The sequence below is a fragment of the Strix aluco genome, chromosome 1, assembly GCF_031877795.1.
Source record: "Strix aluco isolate bStrAlu1 chromosome 1, bStrAlu1.hap1, whole genome shotgun sequence".
Lineage (NCBI taxonomy): Eukaryota > Metazoa > Chordata > Aves > Strigiformes > Strigidae > Strix > Strix aluco.
The window spans coordinates 7,408,566-7,432,645 of NC_133931.1; the positions used below are offsets into that span (position 1 = coordinate 7,408,566).

Here is a 24,080-nt window from a genome sequence, read left to right on the forward strand (position 1 = left end):
CCTTCAGAAATACTCCTGAATAAGGTCTGACTGAAATACACTGAAGTAGTTTTGCAAATTACTAAGACTATAAAGCAAAATATATTGCTGCTGTTGTATTTGGACAATTCCAATTTTATTGGCTTGTAGCTAAGAAGCATCAAAATTTAGACCAAGTTGATCAAACAAGTTTGTTACACAACTACTGAAGCATGCCCCAATAACAGTACTGCTCAATAAATTCTCAAGATTTCATAGTTGACTTAAACACACCATCTTCAATTCAGAAAGCTCTTCAGTCAAATTGAAGGCTGTGGAAGTATCTTCATATACTTTCCCTGTCCTTCTACTTCCTGGAAAAAGTCACTGCAATTGACCACTGCTGGAGATACAACAGAGCTAGATGGATATCTGGTCTGACAGTATGATTACCTATAGTTTCACATTAGAAAAAATGAAAATGGCTTACTACTTTACATTTTATAAATATCTCCTTTAAGGAACACACCCAAGCTTTAATAAGAGACAAGCTTGCAGAGAAGGAGGGGGACTCCAAGTCACTGTAGCAGAATTTCAGAACAAAAATAGTTTTTCTTTAATGAAGAAAAAGCCATGGATATTATTAATTGAGTTTCTTCAAACTTTCTACAATCCTTACAGTTCAGAGTATCAGTAAGTACTGCTGAAACAGCCTTTGTGATTACTCATGATATAAAAGTAATGTTTTGAAGTTTTGAGCATTCTACACTGTTTCTTGTTTGAAAATTTTCATTGTGGCAAGATCCACACTTTATCTCAGAAGGCACATTTGAAGCACACCTGTTCTGAAAATATTGGCAGTTAGAACTTTTGCAATGAAGCCAAATCATAGAAAGTCTGCTATGGTGAATGTTGATTTAATGCTCACAGTCCTTCCATGACTCGTTCTGGCAAATCCAAAGTGCAGTAACATACAATGACAAACCCAACAATACTTCTAATTTTGATGATATTGAGAGCTTAATCTCATCATCATAGTAAAATGGTCTCAACTGTGCTTCAGATTATGTATCTCTTACATTGGACTCCTTTATTCTCTGCCCCCACTAATGGGATGATTAGAAGTTATCTGAAACAGTAGCTCTCCAACAAATATTTCTTGTTTTTTTCAGCTGAAAATAGTACTGCACAATATAAACTTGAACAAGAATCACACTAAGGCTTTAATACATTTCAAAAGACTTTCTAAAACCACAGATTTCCTGAAAGCAGGCTCTAAGACCTACTTAACTGCTCACTCTCCCTGTCCTCTTATCAGTAGGAAGCTGGACAACTTTCCTAATTTTTGCACTAAACAGAAGAGGTAAACTTACCCTCCTGCTTCTGAGTACTTAAAACATGTCTAGACTAGTCAAGTTAGCTTTAAAGCAGTTTCTCTGTGTATACCTTCACAAAAGATGCAGATTTTCTCAGTTTGAATTGTATGTAGCATCTCAATCCCTGAGAAAAAACACAATTAAGAGCAGCAATGAAACATTTTTTCTGACATAAGTAAATGCTTGGACAAATACCCCTTTTTTCACCCACAAGGTATTTCCAAAGCAAAATTAGTGTATCTTCATGAAAAAGGCAAATTAGAGCATCAAAGTAATCAAGTAAACAATAGCCTGAAAAATTATTTTAAAATAAGGGAGTGGAATATGTGGAATGGTTACATCTAGATCCATTCTGAATGGGCCTAAAAGACTCAAATCAAAAATGCAATAAATTTTTCAAATTTTAATGCAGCTGCTCTATTACTGCATCCATCCCCATTCCTCTATGAGCTTCAGAAAACTCCACCTATCCTCTTCAGCCATCATTTTGATACTTTAAAAAAGCCTTTTTAGAACACAAGTTTAGCCTCCACAGTAGGTCCTAATTCTGATCTGGCATAAAAAGTAATACATTAGAGCATGAACTGTGCATAAGAAACATAGGAATTTGTTTCAACAAACACACTTTATTACAATAGTTGAATTCCAAATAACTCTTTCATATGCCACCTTAATATTGTAGAAGCAACTGACAATGAATCTAATTTGAATTTACAACAAAATGAGTGGTTCATGCTAGAATGATGTCTACAGCATTCAGAATACTCAAATTAATAATATCCCTCTTGCAGGACTCAAACCAATCTTTATTTAAATTGCATTCACAGGCATTGTAAGTTCTATTTTACAGTTTAAGTACTACTGTCTGCACTGATCTGAAAATACATTTCAGTCACCAATATGACAAATATTTTGAATAGGCCTTTTTATTTAAGCAATTCAAAACTAATTGAACACCTATTACCGTCACATCAAAAGTGACTCCACTAAAATCCGTTTAGACTGATTAATATTAGCAATAGAGTAGAAAGTACCACAGTAGAAACTGTCAAAAATAATGTAAGATAGTAACAGATGTTGTCAGTCTTGCTCCAGAAAAAAACAAGATGTAAACACAGGCTTCTGTCCCATATACCCACCCTACTCCACAGAAAATTACTATTTATCTCAGTGAAGAGTTTCTGAACTCATAACAAAGTGCTAAAATTTCTTATATGATTTACCTACTGTTGACAGCTTGCTTTAAACATGAGTGTTTTACATTAGCAAGGGTCAGGAATCCACTAACTGCAAAAAAGTTAACTCATTTGTTCCATAATTTAAAAATAAAAGAATTCCAAAGGCAACTTCAACATACATGTGGAAAAACAGTACCCGATGTCCTACACACAAATACTTCAAACTTGAATGCTACATCCTATCAGGACAAATATACTGGACTAACATGTTCCTCCCTGCTTCCACAACACCTAATCTTGCTGCCTGAATATTGGCAAGAGCATTGGCTTTTGTCCTTTGAGCAGAAGGCTGGACCTACAGACATTTCTTAAAGGCTCAGGCACCTTATGATCCTTCCTAGAAGTAGCATGTGTCTGAAAAAGGACCCTTACTGTCTCCTTTTCACCAACTGTATCTACTGCACAATAGCCTGTAGCTAATAAGGTTCCCTTTCTGCAAGTACTTTTTTGTGCTTCCCTATGACAGTACATGTAGCCCACAAGCCCCAGAGTCAAAGCTCTGGAAGCCCTCTAAACTATTTAGATGGTATGGTAGGAACAAAAAATGGAGGAGGTAGTATTAAGTGATCTTTATCTTTAGAAGACATTGCTTAGAGTTTTAAACATGAGCCTCAGGGAGTTCCCTCAAAGCAGCATGTGCAAACATGACAATTGGCAGTATAGATATAAAGCTACCTTGGATGCAGATTTCAAATGGAAAGCCATTACGTATTTCAGAAGGGGATTCAACACATATCATCTTACACTACTCGGGGCACAGGGCTTAGACAAAATGAGATTAATATTCTGTATCAAGAGCCCTTACAAAAAGCTGTTCCACCTTTTTCATTTATATATATGAACACAATCAGGTTGTCCTTACACAAGATTTAACTTGTCATCTTGGTGCATCATCAAGAAGGGTCTATATCCTTTCTTCCTTATTATATACATAGCAGTACTCAAACCTTCTGCAATTCGTTGGACAACTTACAAAAGAAGGAAAATCATAATTCAGATCTCATTTGAAAAATGGACCTCCAGCTCTTAATATGCATATAAGATTTTAAACTATTGCCAAGTTGAAACACTAGCCATAGCGCATCCAGTTATTGAACCCTAAAGCAGACAGGCTTGAGCACTATTAAACATCACACTTAAAGCTTCAGGGCACTGACAAAGACAGCATAGTCTAAAAATCTGACAATAGATTCAAACAAATCACATTTAATCTCGAAGATACCTACATTACCAAAACACATCTTAGTAGGGTATATTCCATCCCCCTATTTTATATAATTGATGGTTATACAAATAAGTGTACACTGTTTACCTAGCATTACACAAGATTTATGTAGCCATCAGCAAGACAAAGTGTTATCTTCCCCTACTTCTCTAAATATCATTTTTAACAACTCCAGAGCTTTGCCAGCACCCTTCATCTCAACTGACAGAAGGCCAGGGTACAGCATCACACACTGGCAACTCTTAATTCAGGAATGTGTCATATTCTATTGATAAACACAATTAAAACACAATTCACATCTTCTGTAAGTCACAATTTCCCCAAAATCATCACTAAACCAGAAATTTCAGGAAACATCCACAAGTGCTGACGGAGCTGGCTGATGTCATTGACAGCCCACTCTTTTTGAAAGGTCATGGTCATCAGGAAACATTCTTGATGACTGAAGCAAAGCAAGTATCAGTCCTATCTCTAAGAGCAAGGAGGAGGATCTGGGGAACACCATAATGGTAAGACTCACTTTGATCCCAGTGATGCTGTAAACAGCCCTGGAAAACCATTTCCAAGTATATGAAGTACAAGGTGATTGTGAGTAGTCTCCATGGATTCATAGCAGGGAAGCCACATCTTACAAAACTGAGAGGCTTCAACAATATGAGCACCTCCACAGATGAGACAAAAGTAGCTGATGTTGTTCATCTCATCTGTAGTAGGGCTTTTGATACCATCTCCCATACCATCCTCATGTAAACAGATAAGGTAAAGGCTAGAGAAATGGACAGTGAGGTCAACTGAAGACTGACCTGCCTGGCTCAAAGGGTTGTGATTAGTGGCATCACCACCAGTCCAGCTGGGGGCCAGACACTAGTGGTGTGCTCCAAGGGTCAATGCTGTTTAACATCTTCATCAGTGACCTGGATGATGCACAGAGTGCAGCTTCAGCGAGTTTACAGATAATAGAAAATTGAGCAAAGTGATTCTAACACCTGAGGGTTACAATGACACTCAGAAGTACCTTGAAGAGCTGGAGAAATGGGTAGAGCAGTCTTACAAAGTTCAAAGGGAAGTACAAAGTCCTGTACCTGTGGTGGAATAAACCCACACACGAGAACAGAGTGGCAACCAAACAGCTAGAAAGCAGCTTTGCAGACAAGGACCTGAGCTGAACACTACCCAGAAACACATGCTTGCAAAGGCCACCATCATCCTGAGCCACACTAGAACAGCACTGCCAGCACAGTGAAAGTGGTGATCCTTCCTCTTTTGTCAGCACTGATGCAAGTTTTAACAAGCTGCTTGTTTGATTTCTGTTGTTTTGCGGAAGAGTTTTTAAAGGATTTTTTGAAGGAAAGATTTGTTCAATCTTTGGTATTTTTTAAAAAATACTAGTTCTAGTGAACTCTGCCCCCACTTCAAGACTTCTCATAAAATACTGCAGCCCAGAAAGCCATAATTTATTACCTGAAAGCATGCTAGAAATTAATGTTGCATCATAGGATTATATATGCTCAATAGTCCAGAGGAATAGATTTGGACAGATCCAGCATACAGCAGTCCATTGTTTCCCCTCTCCACCACCCCACCATGACTCTGCTCTGCATGGCTGAAAGCTTACACATTCTTCCAAAGTCACACATCTCTTCCCACTGCTTCCCAGAACACCATGCTGTCTAAAATACATTTTTCTGTCCAATAAAAACTTGTTCTTATTCATATTTCAGTGTTAGGGAAAGGAACAGAGATGAGGCTACTACAAGTACCTGTAATGTGTCTAAATTCTTATGCTGAACTTAGTGAAACTCAGAGTTAGCACCAGACACTGTTGGGGCTTAGAAAACTCATACCCACTGGATCCAACATAACCACGACCAACAAGCATAATCTCACTGCTACTACAGAAGCTGAGAAGACCTACACATTCTGTGATACTGTGTTGGTCAAGTGAACTAGGAAAGTGAATGCTACCACTGCTTTGGAGCCTGGAAAAGATTAACTATTGAAAACAGTATATGCTGGAGTAACCTTCATGAGTATCTGTGGTGATTCAACCTACTGTTCACAATTTTCTCAGCTTGCTGATTCTAACACAAGCTTCCTGGTCCTTTGATGTAAATTGCCCAGATTCCTTTAGTTCTACTAAAGCACAAACTACTGATGTGCAAGCTGTGTGAAAAGGTAAACTTGTACAGAAAGAACATGAAACCACAGGTGAATGTGAAGGGACATAGCATTGTGGATAGGCTGTATTTTAATCCATAAAACAAAACTAGAGCTCAAGAATTTGAAAAATGCTTTCTGAATACTTATGAAATAGGTAGCAACCCAGAGATCCTGAAGCATCCATGTATTCTGGTCCACAGATGTATAAAACAAACCTATAGAGGTTAGTTAGTGCGTGTAGAAGAAAGGGGACTAATTCCAGCACACCATTCTGGATGACTAACACCTCAACTCCTTCAGAAGGCCATTACTCCCACTGTCAGCAGATAAAAGAGGCAAAAACTACTTTTGATACAATTATTGTAGGCAGTACTTTATTTTATTATTTATCATCCATTACAGTCCTTGGCTGCAGTAACATAGCTTGGCAGGAAAAAACATACAAAGGCAGCTTGTACTTTTATGCCCTATGGGAAAGTGCAGCTTAAAAAAATTTATGTGGAAATTTTATGTATGAGCTTCAACATAAATTGAGTGTTCAAAACTCTCAGCATCCAAGTTAAAAATTAACTAGCAGAGTGATAACATTAATTACTCTCCCTTCCACATGCTCAATAGCAGGTGGATGCAAATATCTTTTCTGTGTATGAAGATAGATATTACCCAGAACTAAGCATATTGCTATCACATTCAGTTGTTTCCAATTATTATTCTATTCAACTCATTCTCATAAAATCAGCTGAATCACTTCATGGAATGTTAGACTAAGATCACACTTCCCTAGAAGTGTGATAAACCTTTGAAGTCCATCTTATGGACTCATTCCAGTGCAACTCATGAGGGAAGGAACTAACATCTCTGCCAACAAACCAGTTTCTCCAGGAAAGTAGTGAGATCTAGGTCTGCAACAAGCCTGTTCTCTGTAGGATCACATGCTTATCCACATAGCACCTTCACTGAAGAAAGCATCTTCCAACTTCTGTGGCATCTGTCAGAGAAAGGGCTTTAACTAGTGTTTCTAGCATTCACCTAATAGCACATTGCTCATAATTTTGCAGATTTAAAAAATGAAACAGACCTTCATGATTTATACTTGCATAAGTATCTGAAGTAACTACCAACTTACACCAGTGAGCTTTTGCTGAAATATACCTTGTCAAAGAAGTTAAAATACACTACTGTTTTAGGAGCATTTATGGTATGGTTTTCCCTGCTATAGGAAACAGCTCTGAATTATAATTTTTTATGTAAAGACAGTGTCTTTGGCTTAAGTAAAACCATACAGTTCCTTTTACATCATATATTTCAGCTTAGTAAGTTTCTTTATAGAAAAACTTCTTCAGTAAAAAGTATTTTTAAAAGCTCAAGGTCAAGTTTCTTTCCAATAGACATGGTTATGTTACAGCTACAAGAAACAGAATACCTGCATGATGTTCAGTGTGACTACTCAGCAGTCAAGATACTGCAAATTCATTTGTCTTACAAATTTGTTTTGAAGACCGTTTAAAATTGAGTGCTTATATGGAAGTGGAAAATGTAATACCTCAGTTTTACTGCAGTTTCAGAAATCACATTATCTTGTAGTTGGGATAAATTTTAGGAATGTTACTGTTTTAGTTTTAATCCAGCCAATTTCAAAATCCCAGCTTTCACTGAATACAACTGTTTTCCCAGTGATGACTGTGTGTGCTATGAATTTTCTTATGGGAGGAATTCCTGTACTTAATGGTTTAAATAGCAGATTTCAGTACATTTCTACAGATTTTACATAGAATAACTACTAGGTGCCACATGCACAAGGCAGCTGACATCTTTAAGTGCAGTGGAACAATTCACAGCCAGGGAAGTACAGCTACAGTCCAGGTGAGACAGCAAAACCAAAACTGTACTGTCATATTGATATTAGTAGTGCTGGGAAAATGCAGAAGCTGCTACTAGCCACAGACACCTGCACTGCCTGTCCCCCACTTGCCTTCATAATGCCATATATTCAAGTTACTGCTCCTTCATCACTTCTGTCTGCCAAGAAACAATAAGAGAAGTGTCAACACCAAGAACCTGAGGTGCCATTACTGCTTGGTTCAGTGATGTCAGAATTGCTTCTATACGGGAAAGGAAATTTCTATGTTTCACTTTCTAGAAGTATAGAAGCAAGTTACTTTCTAGATGTAGCAGAGGGGGATGCATTTAAAAGAGGTAACAAAGGGGATTCATTTAAAAAATGCAGCTGCCTAAGAAATTCAGGGTCTAGGTGCCCAAAGGATGAAGGACATCTGAGACAGCAATAACCACTTAATATGGTCAATTGTTCTATCACTCTTTGCTAATAGAGAGAAGCAAAGCATAGATGTGCACTTGGGAAGAACAAAAGACCAAAGCAGTCATAATGGGTACTTATTGTTCCATGCATAAGTCCTTCTAAAAAATGGTTCATGTGTATATTAACTTTCAAATCCACTTCCCCTTCTTGATTCATTGATTTTAGAGCAAGTGCAGGAATGATTTACTAGTTACAAACAGAATAACCACCTGAAATGCTGTAATGTGCTACTTTGCATAACCAAAGAAATAAAGGTGCTTAACTGAACTGAAAGATCTGACTGTCCACTAATAATAAATCTGGAAAGAACATTTAACAAGGGAGAAGTTAAACTCTTCCTCAAGCCATCGGGAGAAATACACCTCCACGAAATTTGACATGAGGGTTTAAAGGCTCAACCATCAGTGTTTCAGAGCAAGAAAATACCAGAAATGCTAGGATGAATCTTTGTTGAATATAAATTCAACTCCATTCCCAGGATTGCTCTTTTCTGTAATATCGCTTTCTGAAGCAACACACAACTAATTTAACAGGTTACTACTCCAGTTTACTATATATAGCTGTATCTTAAAAATATGAACACTAAATTATAAGAACTGGGAATGAGGAAAAGCTTTTTTCCACTGAATTCATACAGCTTTTATTTTACCCTTGCATAATAACTATTGGCAGTACCTCTTGACAAGAAGCAAGGGATTAACTATGTAGCTGGCCAGGAGCATCTATTCTCTTTAATCTATTTTTCTGAAGGGGCCATCTGCTCTTATTTCTTCATTTCATGGCCTAGCTTGAAATTGCATTTACATGTAACTAATTGAAGTCCTAACAGAATAGTAAAAATTTCTCCCATGTCAGGATATCTGTCTTGAGAATGAACTACTGTCAGGTAAAGGAGAAGGGGTTATTACTAAAAGCTGATTGACTATAATTGATACAGCTCAAATAGCTAATTAGTCATCAGTAAAATAAAGAGAAAATAATGCTCTGACATTTGCTTTACTACAACACAGCTTGACATCCATTACTGACAAGCATGCACAGCCATGTTTTAAGGTGCTGAATCTGAATAAAGCAACTATGTTTGCTTTCTGTATTCTCTGCACTCAGCTCTTTTCAGATGACACTGCAGAAAAGCTTCAAATTCCAGCTTTGATAACAGCACCAAAACCTTTCAAATGAGGTGCCTAAAAATACCTCATTCAAATACTGACAAGACATACCTACATTATTAGCATAATTCACAGATTTACAAATAATGAGTAGTCACTTCTGAAAAATTCACTCACTATAAGATATAGGTTTGAGCTCTAGTCAGGTATTACCCCAACACAATAATATTAAGCAAAGGATTTTGAAAGGACTGTACAGAATGAAACCCATAGTTTTATGTCCTATTTCATCCAAATGTGAAAAAAGTACTTCTGACTCAATTTTTTCTATCCGTTTCACTGTCTTCCCCATCAGAAAGACCAAGCAGGAGGCTATCCAGCAAGCTGAGTATTTTAGTGCCTGGAGTAGCTAATTTCTCAGCATCATCTTCATGCAAGCCACCATAACAGGTAGCCTTCTAGCCTAGACAAGCAGTCATTGAAAGCTTTGGTCATTGCTTTGAGCACATTGACAAAAATAAAGGATCAGTGCCTTGAGGACCTATAAGCTACTCAGAGGTAGAAAATACATTATGTTAGCACAATGCTCAGCATACACTGAAGTCTAAAGAAACTGATCTACTGGTTAAGAAAGCAAATCACATCCATGTTCCTCTATCAGGGCATTAATTTAGAAAGGATAACTTGTCTAGAGCTTTTCATAGAGCTGATCTCACAGGCAGCTACTTGCCACTTATGTGATAATGAAATATACATCAGCACTTTTAATTAACCTTATATCGAGCTATGTGAACTATTACTTGGTGTTCCAAACAAGGCCTATTATTTCAGGAGATCTGTAAATTCTGTAAGTGCATCTACGAACAAATTATTTATAAATAACATTATGGTAGTTTCCCCACACTCTCCATTTAATCAGCTGATAATAATGTGATATTCTAAAAGAGAAGTTCAGAAGTCTGGCAAAGTATTTCTTTTAAAACTTCATTCAACACTTATGAAATTGGACTGACTGACAGCAGTCTTAATAAAGTATATATCAAGAGAACCACACAGGCCAAAGCTATTTCAGGTCCCATCCATATCTCAATTGTATTTGGAAACCCTGCGTCCAAAGATAAGGCAGTTCCATCACAGCAGCAGCACTCAGTTTGTATTTGAGCCTAAGCTTGTGACCAAGGTATGAGCAGTAAAGACAAACAGCTCCGAGATGGCTGAGCAGAAAGATGCAACCAGTGCTAATTTCAAACAGGTCAGTTACCAATTAAAGTCTTTATACCTTGAGCACCAACTTTTTATATTCACATAGTGAATCTACATGGGAAGTAACATTGACAAAATGAGTTTAAGGGCTGCAGTCTCAGTTAACCAAGTACCAGCTTTCAGGAGGGACCTGTGGTTTTGATGCAGACAGAATCACAGAATCATCTAGGTTGGAAAGGACCTTGAAGATCATCTAGTCCAACCATTAACCTGGCACTGACAGATCCCAACTACACCATATCCCTTAGCGCTATGTCAACCCTACCCTTAAACACCTCCAGGGATGGGGACTCCACCTCCCTGGGCAGCCCATTCTAATGCTTAACAACCAGTTCTGTAAAGAAATGCTTCCTAATATCCAGTCTAAACCTTCCCTGGCGCAACTTGAGGCCATTACCTCTTGTTCTATCACTTGTCACTTGGTTAAAGAGACTCATCCCCAGCTCTCTGCAACCTCCTTTCAGGGAGTTGTAGAGGGCGATGAGGTCTCCCCTCAGCCTCCTCTTCTCCAGACTAAACACCCCCAGTTCCCTCAGCCGCTCCTCGTACGACATGTGCTCCAGACCCTTCACCAGCTTCGTTGCCCTTCTCTGGACGCGCTCCAGTCATTCAATGTCCTTTTTGTAGTGAGGGGCCCAAAACTGAACACAGTCATCGAGGTGCAGCCTCACCAGTGCCGAGTACAGGGGCAAGATCCCTTCCCTGTCCCTGCTGGCCACGCTATTGCTGATACAAGCCAGGATGCCATTGGCCTTCTTGGCCACCTGGGCACACTGCTGGCTCATGTTCAGTCGGCTGGCAATCAACACCCCCAGGTCCCTCTGACAGATCACACGTGGCTGCCTGAGCTCCTGGGCCAAGCCAACATCGAGGGCAGCAGCGCTCATGTGCAGCCCCCGCCGTTCCTTGGGGGGGGGGGGGGGGGGGGGGCGGCAGCCCTCCCGCCAGCCCGTCTGCCCGCGGAGCCCCGGCGGGGCTGGCTGGGGCGCGCCCGCTCCCCCTGGTGACGCCGCGCCCGCACTGCAGGGACGGCGCGGTGCCGTCAGCCTGAAGAGACAGGCTGCGCTCTATCGGAAATAATCCCCCCAAACTGTCTACAAAGCCCTTCAGAAAAAGCTCCACGCAAAAATAAAAGCTGCGTGATGATTTCTAATACTTTGTGATCTGCTGCTAATGCAACCGAGTTTCCCGATACAGAGATAGCGTCCAAAAACCTTCCCAGGTGAATTTTATCTTCAAGATTTCAGCATCACTATATTTAAGACGCTCTATGGGTATCCTACAAGAAAGCTCATTGTGGAACACTTCTGCTCTTTCCACTCTGCTCATATTAATACTTCATAATTATCCAAATTCACAGGAAAATATAAGGCTGGAAGAAATCTTAAGCCATTAATTCCCTCACAAGCATTTTGTATGACTACACATATATCATTCCCAACATTTGTTTCACATGGTATTAACAGGCTTCTGTGAAGACTTCAAGTGTCTGCAGAAAAATGTCTGAACAGATACATTAAGCTTTAAAACATAAATCTTCTGTTGTATGCTTTTATACAGTAGGCCAATAAAAACCTAATCATTTTTCCAGACCATGGATGCATGGTATAATAAAAAGGTCAAGGGTATATGATAAGTGAAAAGTATCTTTAAGGCCACTCTGTGTTACACAAGACAAATTGGACCACTGTAGTCCAAGTCTTAAAATCGAGTACTAAAGTGCCACATTTCACCTGGCAGACTAGTCAGCCTAGGATACCATTAGGATATCTCTAGAAGAGCAGTAAGTGTTAACTAAAACTAAAGGTATCACTGCAGCCTATCTGCTGTGAAGCAGACGGTGAAGCAGATTAGCCCTTCCACACACATCAGGATTTAAATGGAGAAACTGAGTCAAATCATGAGTAAGAAACTGATTCACTTTGAGAAACTCCACCTCCCACAGAAGTTTTGGGGAAGCCCTGTAAGGAAGGCAGAACACTCAGCTGTGGCACTACTTTCTTCCTTAAAATTAGGACTTCTTTATACTAAAAAAAGCTGGCTGGAAGTGGTCATGAAACAGACAATTAGTAAAGAAAAATCAACACTAGGTTTCTGAACTTTTATGACTGCACAAATGAACCAAGAACACTATACTCAAACTGTGTGAAGGCAAGTCTAGAAGAGAAAAAATACTGGAAGGGATATATGCTGTATAACAAAAAGCCATAAAAGAACCAGACATGATGGACCTTAGTCTTTTTCACTTCTGCAAAAGTGGAATTTATCACATAACATTGGAGGTGGGCAGAAAAGGGTGATTTTTTTACTTTACAGGTTTACCCCATAGAGCTGTATTGCTCAAGTCTGCATACAACAGCGTACATCATTTCTGCTTAGTTGCAGAAAACAACAAAAAGAGGAGATCCTCAGTATCTGAGGGTTAAGAAGCCCAGGGAGCAGAAACTGGGCTGCTGACCAGAGACATATCAGGACTGGTGCTTCACCACCACCTCTAGTTGATTAAGACACAGATCAAAATGAACCAGTAACAAAAACTTTTGTCCATTATCAGTAACTGGAAACACATGAAAGGAAGAATGACTTCATTAAAAGCAGTCCTTCCATTTCTACAGCTTTCAAAAACATCATTATCCCAATGTAGCAGGAAAAACTGGATGAAAATATCTAAAACTTCTTGCTTTCAAACACATCTCTTTTCCAGAGTACTGTTACTGGATAGAGGCTGTAAGAGACTACAAATGCATTTATTCTTCAAGCATTCAGTATCAGAGCAACAGCAACAATTCTGACTTCCTAGATTTTCTGTCTGGTCCATGAAAAGGCATCTTCCCCTACTGACTATTCCTTTTGTATAACCCAAACAGATTAATAAAGTTGATGAAAACCAGTAAATCCTCAAAGGATTTGCAAATTCACATGTTGACTGTCACTACATTATACCAAGATCAGCACAGCAGCATTTGTTTTTACAAATTTTCTTTTGGATTAAGTGCAAGAACAATAGGTCTACTGAAATGATTTCTAATCTTTTAGGTTTCCAATTATTTTGTCAAGAAATTCTTCCTAGAAAATAAAGACCTATAAAAGAACACCTATATAGGCCAAAAAAAGTGAAAGATTTACCAACTACAAGAATTAAACTGACATTTGTTTGCCACCTTGCAACTTTGTTACTGTTTGAGCTGCTAGCTGAAGCCAGAAGTCTGATAAACACATCAAAATAAGAAATGGAAGGCAGCCAGCAAAAAAGCAACTGGAAATGGAGAATAGGAAGGAAGGAAATCCATTTAACTTTCCAGTTTCTTATTAATTTCACCTTGACAATAAGGCAAAATGATGAAAAATGACAACACAAAAGAACATTAAGTGATAAACATGACAAAGTTGAGTTCAAGCAAAGGAATATTTTAAGATAGGATAAACAGAAAGGATAACACATGCATTGCTCAGCTGTTGAGACACTCAAAAATACAGCTTCTTCAGCTTAAAAATGTTTCTTTATTCCACCTCTCCAGCTGCTGCTCTTTAATTTGCTCCTTGTCATAAGCAGCCAGCCTACATCCACTGTATATACCAAGTCATTGACAGTTCAGTAAAGAGCCTAACAATTTAGTCAAGATCCAGTGTCCAGACATGCATCTAATTTTGAATCAAAGATGTTAAGAGATGCAAAAATCTACCAGTTTTACCATATTTGATTTAGGAGTTAATCATCCATTGCTAAAGCACTGTGCTTTTTTTCATTTGCACTTTTTTGGCCAGGCATTTCATCATCAGTTTAAAGGGCCTCTTAGCACCTTTATTTACCTCTGTGAAGGTAGTAAAGCACTCAAACCACAGGTTAAGGATCACTTTCACAAAGCAATTAGACCAGCAAGAGGCCTACAGACCTTCTCAAGCTTGCAAAGCATTGTGGTTTTTTCCATGATCTTCTCAAAGATTAAGACACATGGACTTCTGCACCTAGAATGTCACAAGAAAATGAAATTCCCTACTCCATATGTCCTTATGGTCTTAGCTTAAGGCCATGAAGATATTAATTTTCTAGCTAGTGTTGTACTTGGGAGTCACAGTCAGCTAGCAATGTGTGGCTCTAAAGTAATTCCCAGAACTACCACCCCCTGCCATGCAGCTCCCACTGTGCAGGTGAGACTTGCCTTCACAGCTCTCAGGGGTAGATAATCCCACTTCATCAAGATACTCCACTTGCCCAGTATAAGCACCCTGTCCTTTATCATTTTTCTATTTGAAAAACTGTATTAGTAATGTAAACATTAAGCTTGCAAGATTCCTGCAGAGCTCAGCTAAGAACAGTCAGTTAATTCACCATAAAATATTAGGTGTGTCAGTTACCAGTTAATCCGTTTAAACATGCTTTTTACTGAAACTGCTAAATACTAATTAAAAAGTCATGCAATACCACACTGAATGCTTTACAGAGGCTACTCAACTCTGAACTTTGATACCCAATTCTTTCAAATCAAAGCTCATCCTAAATTCTTAATTATACTTGAAGTCAGAGGGGGTGGAAAAAAACTCAGAGGGCAGAAAGGTTACATACATAGATTTTTTTAAGTACATGCAAGTTAAAGTCAAACAAGCCACAGGCCAGAAGAGCAGCCATTCAGTGCTGTGACCTTCTTTCTGATTTCTCCAGTAAATAAGTACTCAGAAGGTTACAGTTTTAATTTGCATGGCTGGTGTCGAAAAGGATTGAAAGTGACAAACCATGTCAGTCTAAATTTGAAACCTTTAAATTCGATCTCTCTCATTGACTGCCAAAGTAAGTGTGCAAGTGAATTAGAAGTCAGCTTTAGACTAAATGTGATCATTGGTGGGTGGCTGCAGGCTAGAGTCATGCTTCAGAGCAGATGAGCCTAGGGTGAAGTATGTATGATTATCTTTAGCGGCATTTCACAGCAGCCCTGTTAACATGACTGGAATACCTGATAAATTGCTTCCCCAGCCATTTAAGAGACCAAGACTAGAATCTGATTGTTAATAAATCCTGTGACTTTCCCAATACAGTTTCACTGCAGTAAAAGCAAGGAGCCAACCATTATAAAAACGTGAAATTTTGAAGTGTTACTGAGCAAGGGAGGCTGAGACATGAGGGACGATCTTCTGAAATATGCCTTCTTCACTCCAAGTCTTATTACTTTTCATGCTGTTTTAAGAAAACAGAAATAGAACCAAAGTCAGCCTTCCCTGGTTTTACGGTGCTGCCATCACACCATATCCATTCCTATTACTGTCACTTAAATTTCTCATCACACTGAGCCTGCCAAATAACCAATTCCCGCCGTGCATTTTCATAGACTGTTGTTTTGAAGTCTGATTACTAGAAGACAGAAGAGTTTCTTCTTTCTAGTTAACCTCTAAGACAACTTAGTGACTCGCCATCTAAAAAAAATATGTCTGAAGGGCAAATTACAGAACTATTTTATTCAAATTAATAGGATGCCCTGAGTAATCTTAAAACCCAATCAGATTTCAGCTATAATTTGCTTTACAAAACACCTATGCCCTTCATAAAGTGTTTTGCCAGCCTCCAAGAGTAGGACACTTGAAACAAGTGCTGCTCATATGATTGAGACTGCAAGAAATGAAGGAGAGTTTGAGGTTACACAGCAACAGAGTACAGGTAACACCATTAGGCACTGGAAACAAGCAGCACCGTGCATGTCTGTTCCATGCCATGAAATGCCTGTTCTCAGAGGAAAGTGGATGATTCAGTAGCAAACTGATTATTTATATCACAGCATATGTATGTGATACTTACTACATATCATCAAGTATATCTTTTAGGATTGTGAAAAAATAAAATTCTATTTCTGAAAAATTAAAGAAAATCCTTGCTAAGCACCCTGGAGCCCTTGCATATCAAGATAGATTTATTCATAAATCAATAACATCTACAGAACATTAATTTATTAAGTTCCTACTTCAATCATTTTTACAAAGCTACCCCTTAGCTGCTAAATATTAAGACAGTTATCCTCCACAATGCAGAAAGTCAGTATACTTTTCCTCACACTCCATGCTCTCTGCTATTTAGGGAGGTGCTGGTCTATTTTATTATTGAACTCCTACACAAAATTTGACACAAGAACCAGCAAGTCTCTACTGTTCACAACTAGACACACGGCTCAGTAACATCATTTAATATACAGCTAGCACATACAGCCATCTACTGATAGGAAGGCTTGTTATTCCTGTACATCTTGTTGACAGTTTAAAGGAAGCCTTACCAATTTAAGCTATTACCTCACATCTCAAAGCTAAAATGAGCTTGTAAGGAAGAATTCCACTGGTACAACATACAGAGCCGTAAGAGTTCTCTCAGCAATGGCACCGGGACTCATAAGGATTTCAGCTGCCCTAACTTTGATTACAGAGTCCTCTCCACCTACACATTTAACAGTACACAAATCAAACAACTGCCAGGCAACCGTTTTAATGTCTGCCCTGTTACAAAACATGTCTGGTATCAACATGTTTTATTTACAGTCAGCTTCTTACATCTGCAATTTCACATACTTCACCCAACATTCACAAATACTTTCATAAATCAATACTATGCATAGATGTAACGAAGACAATGAAGATAAAGCAACTCTTCTCTATACAGATCTTTCAATATTTTTACAGCATCACTCATGAACTTTAATTATGACAATCAACATTACACCTGTACATTTGCCAACATTTACATACAACCTCAAACACAAATAAGGTCAGTCTTCAAAATAAAGGTCTCAAAAAGGTTAAAAAATAAAGCTACTCAGTGCCTTGCAATGATGAACAAGAATCAAGCATCACTTTCACATACATTTTTCAAATTTTGCATGAAAATTAGCACCTGAGTTGTAAATGGGAAAAATACAAATCCATATGTACTAAACTCTTGCTTCTTCACAGAATGTCATTCTTCACAAGGTTCTTCAATTACATAAGTTACAATAAGATAATAATTGGACATAATGTTCTAGTTACCATTGTCTGGTACCAGCTGGAAATTAACACTATTAGCATGGTCACCTTACTACCCATGTAAAATAAGTTTAATTCCAATCTATGTAACATATTTAAAGGTTTACAGGAAAAAATATCCTTTTTAGGAAAGCTTAATATTCAAATCTTAGAGCAAAGGACACAGTCTAGTCTCCTGCAAGTTTCCTACTGTTCTAAAATTTAAGCAGCAGCTGAATGTTTCAATGACTGTTTAAAGCAAAATTTAAGTAATAGCTCATATTTGTATCCCAAATAGACAAGTCAAATACCTGAGCAGAGTTTTCAGCAAGAAAACTCAGCACTACCATGCAGACACAATAGAGGATACTGATCTTGGATTTTAATGTTTTCAAAATGCTTAAAACAAGGTTCTATTCAGTCAAGAGAAGATGATGTCACCTCTTAATTCTGAAATATAGATTAATAATACTGCCCACAGAAGTATTCTTGCAGCATCTTAGTTATCTCCACATTGTTTTTTTTAAACTGAAAGGCTACCCTGGAACTCAAAGCATGTCAAGCTCCACTTTTTCCCTGTATCATTTAAAATTATGTAATTTGTACATACCCAAATTACAATTTCTAATTATAAGCATAATATGCAAATGTGTCCACTTCCATTTGAGAACTATAATTAACAGATTTTGTAAGTCTAGACACAGGACTTTTCCCTAGAAACCAAATTTCAACATGGTTAGAAATTTGTTAGCAATTTGGCTCTTGTCTAAGCAGTACACACACTTCAACTCCTTCAGCATCTCAGAAGGATTTACCAATTCAACTACACAATTCTTATAAATCAGCCTTGAGTTTCCAAAGAAAGTTGGCTGATCTACCGTATCTCAGTTTCAGGAAACACAGACAGTAAATATAATAGTATTAAGACATCAAAATGCTATTACATAATTAAGCTGGTTATTTTAAGCCCTTAAACCTCTGCTAAGACATTCTCACACATACCTGGAAAAAGCCAAACTTAGAAACATGTTTTATTCTAAATTTAAAAACTACACAAACCCACTTAAAATTAGACAAGCCATTTCATTTACCTGCTCACTGAACTATCATAGAAAGAATTCAGTGCACCTGAGATATGAAGTACAAAGTCAGAACTATTACATATATTTCCACTAATATTCTGCTTCATTTAACTGCACAGAATTATTACAATTGAGATGGAAAAAACAGTCACTGATAGTTACCGTCATGACAGGATAGGTTTGTAAAACATCTGACATTTCCTACTTGTATTACACAGTCACTTCACCTTATGTGGTTCTTTGGTTCCACAGCTGCCTAAAATATCTGTTTTACATAGATACTATACAATTTTGCATTTTACACTACTGTTAACCAGTTGATAGTTACCCTGCTTAATCTTCTTCCACCTGCCTCTAACATAAGCAATACTTCAGATTTAACACAAGACTTCGCTTTCAAAGTAAAAAAATCTAGAGATATACTAGAATAAAAAGGTTGGATACATGTTCACCTACATTCATTTTTTTCACTGACAACAATTTATTTTTGGAACTGAAAGTACAAATGTAGATACCAAGTATTACATGATGAAAGCAGGCAGAAGTTTGTCCTCTCATTTCTCATTTCAGTGAGAACCTCAAAAAACTATCATAGTCCCAAAAGTCAAAATTTTGATCTGTTATACAGTCATATCTACTTCCATAAATGCTGTAAAATAGTAGATCACATACTACAGTAACTTCCTAAAATAATTTACATATGCAAAAAAAGATTCTTCCTTCACTATCTGGAGAACTTCACTAATTTGCAGCCTTAAATTCTCAGCCATCAAGCTAAATTTTAATTTTTTTTATTTATAGCAAACAATACAAATATCTATTTATTAACATAGCTCTCTTTCTCTCACTGTCAACCGTGACATTATTACAAATTCAGTTAGGAAAAAAACACAAAACACCAATCGTCCAAGGGCACACAGCTACAAATCACATGGCATACACATTCCACAGCTGAAACTGAGACAGCTACTCCTAACTCCAGAATATTTCTGACAATAGTTGATTCTCCTCCTGATTTAGAGATGGGCATTTGCAGACCATTACACATCAAAAACTACAACCATGCATTAAAAGCAGCCACATTGATTTAGACCTATTCCTGTTATAGGAAGTAGAGTACACTAGCACAGCTTTGTAATCACTTCAGTTGAAGCCAAAATCATTTCAGCTGTCATTAAGTTATATTAGAAGATCAGCTCATAACTTATTTCCCTTGACCATCGCAAGTGTTTGTCTCTCCACAGCTGTACCTGAAAGTCACCTGCCAATTATACAATATTTCCAAGTTTCCAGTAAATCATATTGTAGATCACAGAATTACTTTTCTATTCAGTACAGCATCAAAACAGAGCTAGCACTGTAAAGCCTATATGACATGTCAGATGCAGAAGGGTTAGGAATCGCTTATTATTTAGACTTACATAATTGCAAAAGTAAATATACTTTTGGGTTTTTAAGAGATTCACCAAAACGTATTGTAGGTTCTGTAATATTTAGTTGCAGAGCCAAAAGTTCCTAGGAAAGGACACAGGTTGTAGGCTCCTTTTCAAAAAGGCTCGGCCATACATAAACAATAAGCTATTTATTGTTCAGAAACACATTAGCAGGGTAAAACAGAAACACCTATCAGGGTTTTAATCGACTCGAAACCCAAGCAGAGTGCAGAAGACCCAAGCTGTTCTACACAACAATTCAACTTAGAATAACTCAAGCACTGAGCGATCGTGCCTTTGCTTTTGTAAGAGAAACCTATGAAAGAGGAGAGATTTGGGAAGGCAGCCCAGCCTTTGCTGTTGCTCGGGGGAGATGCTCCGTCTGCTAAAGGAGCAGCCCAGGAAGCGCCGCTGAGCTCCAGCGGGCAGAGCCCTGCCCGGGCAGCGGCCGCCGGTGCTGGGGAGAACCCCCGACTCCTCCGCGCAGCCCTGCCAGGGGAAGGAGGTAGGAGCCAGTGAACACCAGCAGCCTGAACACAAGAAAAACCCACCAACTGTTTTTCTCTTCAGTAAACCCCTCCCCGAGCACCCTCGGCGGCCGCCACGAACTCCAGCCCGTCCGTACCGCTCGTCCCCGCGGCGGGACGAGGCGGCCCCGCTCGGCCCCCGCCGGCCCTCACCTTGGTTGACCAGCCGCAGGGCGTGGGTGAAGGACGGGTCCAGCGAGTCCTTCTCCGCCATCAGCTCGGGCAGGTACTTCTCGTCCATGGCGGCGGCGGCCTGGAGCGGCAGCGGAGCCGGGGCGCCGGGTGCCCCCGCGGGGAAGGGAGCGGCGGAGGCGCGGGTCCGAGTCCCAGGCGGCGGTAAATCCTCGGCGGCAGCGCTTCCCCCTGGCCGCCTCCCGCCCGGGGCTGCGGGGACGCATCCAGAGGGAAGCGCCGCAAACCCCCGACCGGGAGCGGGGAGGGAAGGGGCGCGGGCCGGGGGGACGCCCCCCCACACCGGACAAGGGGCTCGGAGAAATCCCTCTGCGGAGGCGCAGGGGGCTGGGAGGGACGGAGGAAGAGACGCACCCCAGGAGACGCTGACCAAGGCGGGACAGCTCCCCCCCACCCCCTCCTTCTCCTGCACACACGCGCGTAGAAGCGAAGGGAGCCCGTGAGCCGACTGGCGCAGACCCACACCCCAGCGGCGCTGCGCCGACTGACCGGCCGAGCCCCACCGCGCCAGGTTTAAATACCCCCTCTTAGGCCACGCCCCCAAGCGGCCGTAATCCCCGCCCCCTGCAAGCCGAGCCACGCCCGGGGCCGGGGCCCCGCTCCCCGGCTCCTCCCAATGGGCGGGGAGAGCAGAGCTCCCGCCACTGTCGTCCCGCCTACTCAAGTGACGGCTTCTATTGGGTGGTTCGGCCTGTCAGTCAGGAGCCACCCGCAGCTTCTGGTTGGTTGTTGTTCTTGTCCTTCCCCGCCTCGGTACCGGGGTAGGGGGTGGCGCTGGCGCCGGGCGGGTGCGGCGCTGAGGTAACGCGCCCACACGGACTCCTGGCGGGGAGCGGGCGCGGGGTGCGGCGGGGCCGGGGGGCTGCGGGGAGTCGAGGAGCGCGGCCTCCCCTTAAAACCCCCGGCGGACCCTCTCCTGAGAGGAGAGCCGGCGCTGTTTCCCCCCCGGGAGCTCGCGGGCGCGTCGAAACGCGAGAACCCCATCGGCGCCGGCGGATCTGCGGGCGCTCGGCCTGCGGGAGCGCCCTGAGCGCCGGGCTGGAGTGGGGCGAGGGGAGAAGGGAGCCGCCCGCCCGGTCCCGCCGCTGCCCGCCGCGCTCCACTGCGCGGATCCCGCTCCCCGAGGCAACGGGGGGTGTGAGGGGGGCTCGGGGGAGCCAGGGCAGCGTCCTGACCCTCCCTGTCAAATACCTAGGGGAGGGGGAAGGAAAAAAAGGCAAGATTCGTTTTTAAAGGAGGAGTAAACCCGCGATTTCCTCCCTCGGACAGCGGTACTCTGTTATTTGTCCAACATTTTGTACTTAACGCCCTTAGTAATACAAAGCACTTCATAAATACTAGCCAGAAAATCTTATTTCCGATGAATTACACTGATGGGCCGTTGTAAGTGGGTTTGTGATTCAGGAGTAGCCTGTTTTACAGGAAAGAGAAGCAAAGTTTAAAAGACCTTGCTCAAGCCTATTTTCCTATTTTTTCAGTTGATACACTTGGTATATTAGATCATTATTCACTCTGATCTTTAGCTTTGAGGCTCTTCCTTATTAGACCTTAGGTGCTTCATCAATGAATCTTTGGTGACAAAAGCCCAAAGGAAGCAAGACCGACTGTTTTCTGTAACAGAGCACAAAGGCAAAACAGGAAAATTACTAAATCACTGAAGCCAAAACCATAATGGTAAACTAGCGTTTTAAACCAGCATTTACTAGAAAAGCCAGTAAGAAACTTTAAGTGATAAGCTACAGTTAAAAGACTGCTGAAAAATGTTCTTATCTCTGTAAATTGAATAATCACACATTTACTCTTTTATTTCATGAAAAAAAAAAAAAAAAAAAAAAGGTTTGCCATGTATCTTAGTCATATCCGTGCAAGATGGGGAGAAAAAAGCTCTGAAAAAAAAAGGCTAACATGAGAAATCACTTACTCAAAGCTTGGAAGCAGAGGTTAAGGCTCCCTTCTCAGAATTACATGTGCTCTTTCACCCTTAAAACTGAAGGACCATATATTAAGACATCTTATTTCTTGTTGTATTTTACACACTGGAATATCTCATAAAACAATGTCTGATAAGTTATAATATGAAATATACTTGATTTACATTCTCTCTACAACCGTTCCAAATAAATCTTGATGCAGGATGAACAGAATCAAATTTACAAAGTTATATTTTAAAAATTCTCCTGCGTGACATCAAGCTTGATGGATACAACTAAAACATACAAGCAACTGGAAGAACTTGGATTACAATGAATGTTTTATTCCAACCTTCAATATACATCTATATAAAGCTACTGAAATGTAGCCATCTGTTGTGAAACAGGCAGACACATACAACTTTGACACAGAACAATATGTAGGAGTATAATCTTTATTGAATGACCTGGAGCAAAATAATCCCTATCTTTGCCAGTAAAGCCAAAAATGCATTTAAAGTCCCTCTATAGCATGCAGCACCTCAGACAGAAAGGTAGCTATATTATTACGAATGGTGTAAGACACAATGTACCTTTCTAGGAAAGAGTCACATTCTCCCTGGTAACTGATTAAATAAACATTTGGTGTTTCAAGAGACCACAGTATTTCTTCCCAAATTACACCAATTCCCTCTGGTTTACAATAGAGAAAGACTTACTGAAAGTCTGAAGATTTGTTTCTCACGAGGTCTATAATAATAGAAGAATTATAAAATTATCCACATTTTACCCTATTGTTCAAACTCAAGCCTGCACATAACAAGTGCAGGATATTGTTTTCTTCAATGAAATTCACTAGGATGTAATAAAACAAGAGGAGAACAGAAAGGATGGGAAATTATGAGCCTCAGGCCGTAGAAAGCAGGCTAGGATGTGGTTAGCTGGGAAAAGCCTGCTGAGCATAGTTCTTACTGTCCAGGAAAGGCCGGAAACACCAACTTCTTAAAGACTGGTTTCTTTCTTGCTACTGAAATCTATACAAAGCTTGAAAAGCAGCTTGGTAAAGGAACTGCCCAGCATTAGCTTTAGTACACACAAATGTTTAAAAGTCATGAGTCCAAACTTTTAAAATTCATGATTTACATGCGTTTATCGCTACTCTCCAATAGTAAACTAACCAGGGATTTTTACACATCCATCCTGCTGTCTATATGCATGTGGTAGTCTCAGGAAGTTAGTTTGGTAGGTGTACATCAGTCGGGAACCGGTGTCAGACTAACGTCCAATACTTCTCTTAAAGCACCGGTTGTCT

General features: G+C 40.0%; 1 protein-coding gene across 4 annotated transcripts in view; it reads right to left on the reverse strand.

Moving 5' to 3' along the window:
- KHDRBS3 (KH RNA binding domain containing, signal transduction associated 3) overlaps positions 1–21,337 on the reverse strand; it is a 98,920-nt gene extending 77,583 nt beyond the window's left edge. For all 4 annotated transcript variants that reach the window (XR_012624314.1, XM_074834276.1, XM_074834184.1 and 1 more), the window contains exon 1: positions 20,820–21,337. Coding sequence is in view for 3 of the 4 variants with exons in the window: in XM_074834276.1 (XP_074690377.1) it covers positions 20,820–20,907 (88 nt within the window). In the remaining variant the exon portion in view is untranslated. The remainder of the gene's footprint in view (positions 1–20,819) is intronic.
- Positions 21,338–24,080: the final 2,743 nt, after the last annotated feature.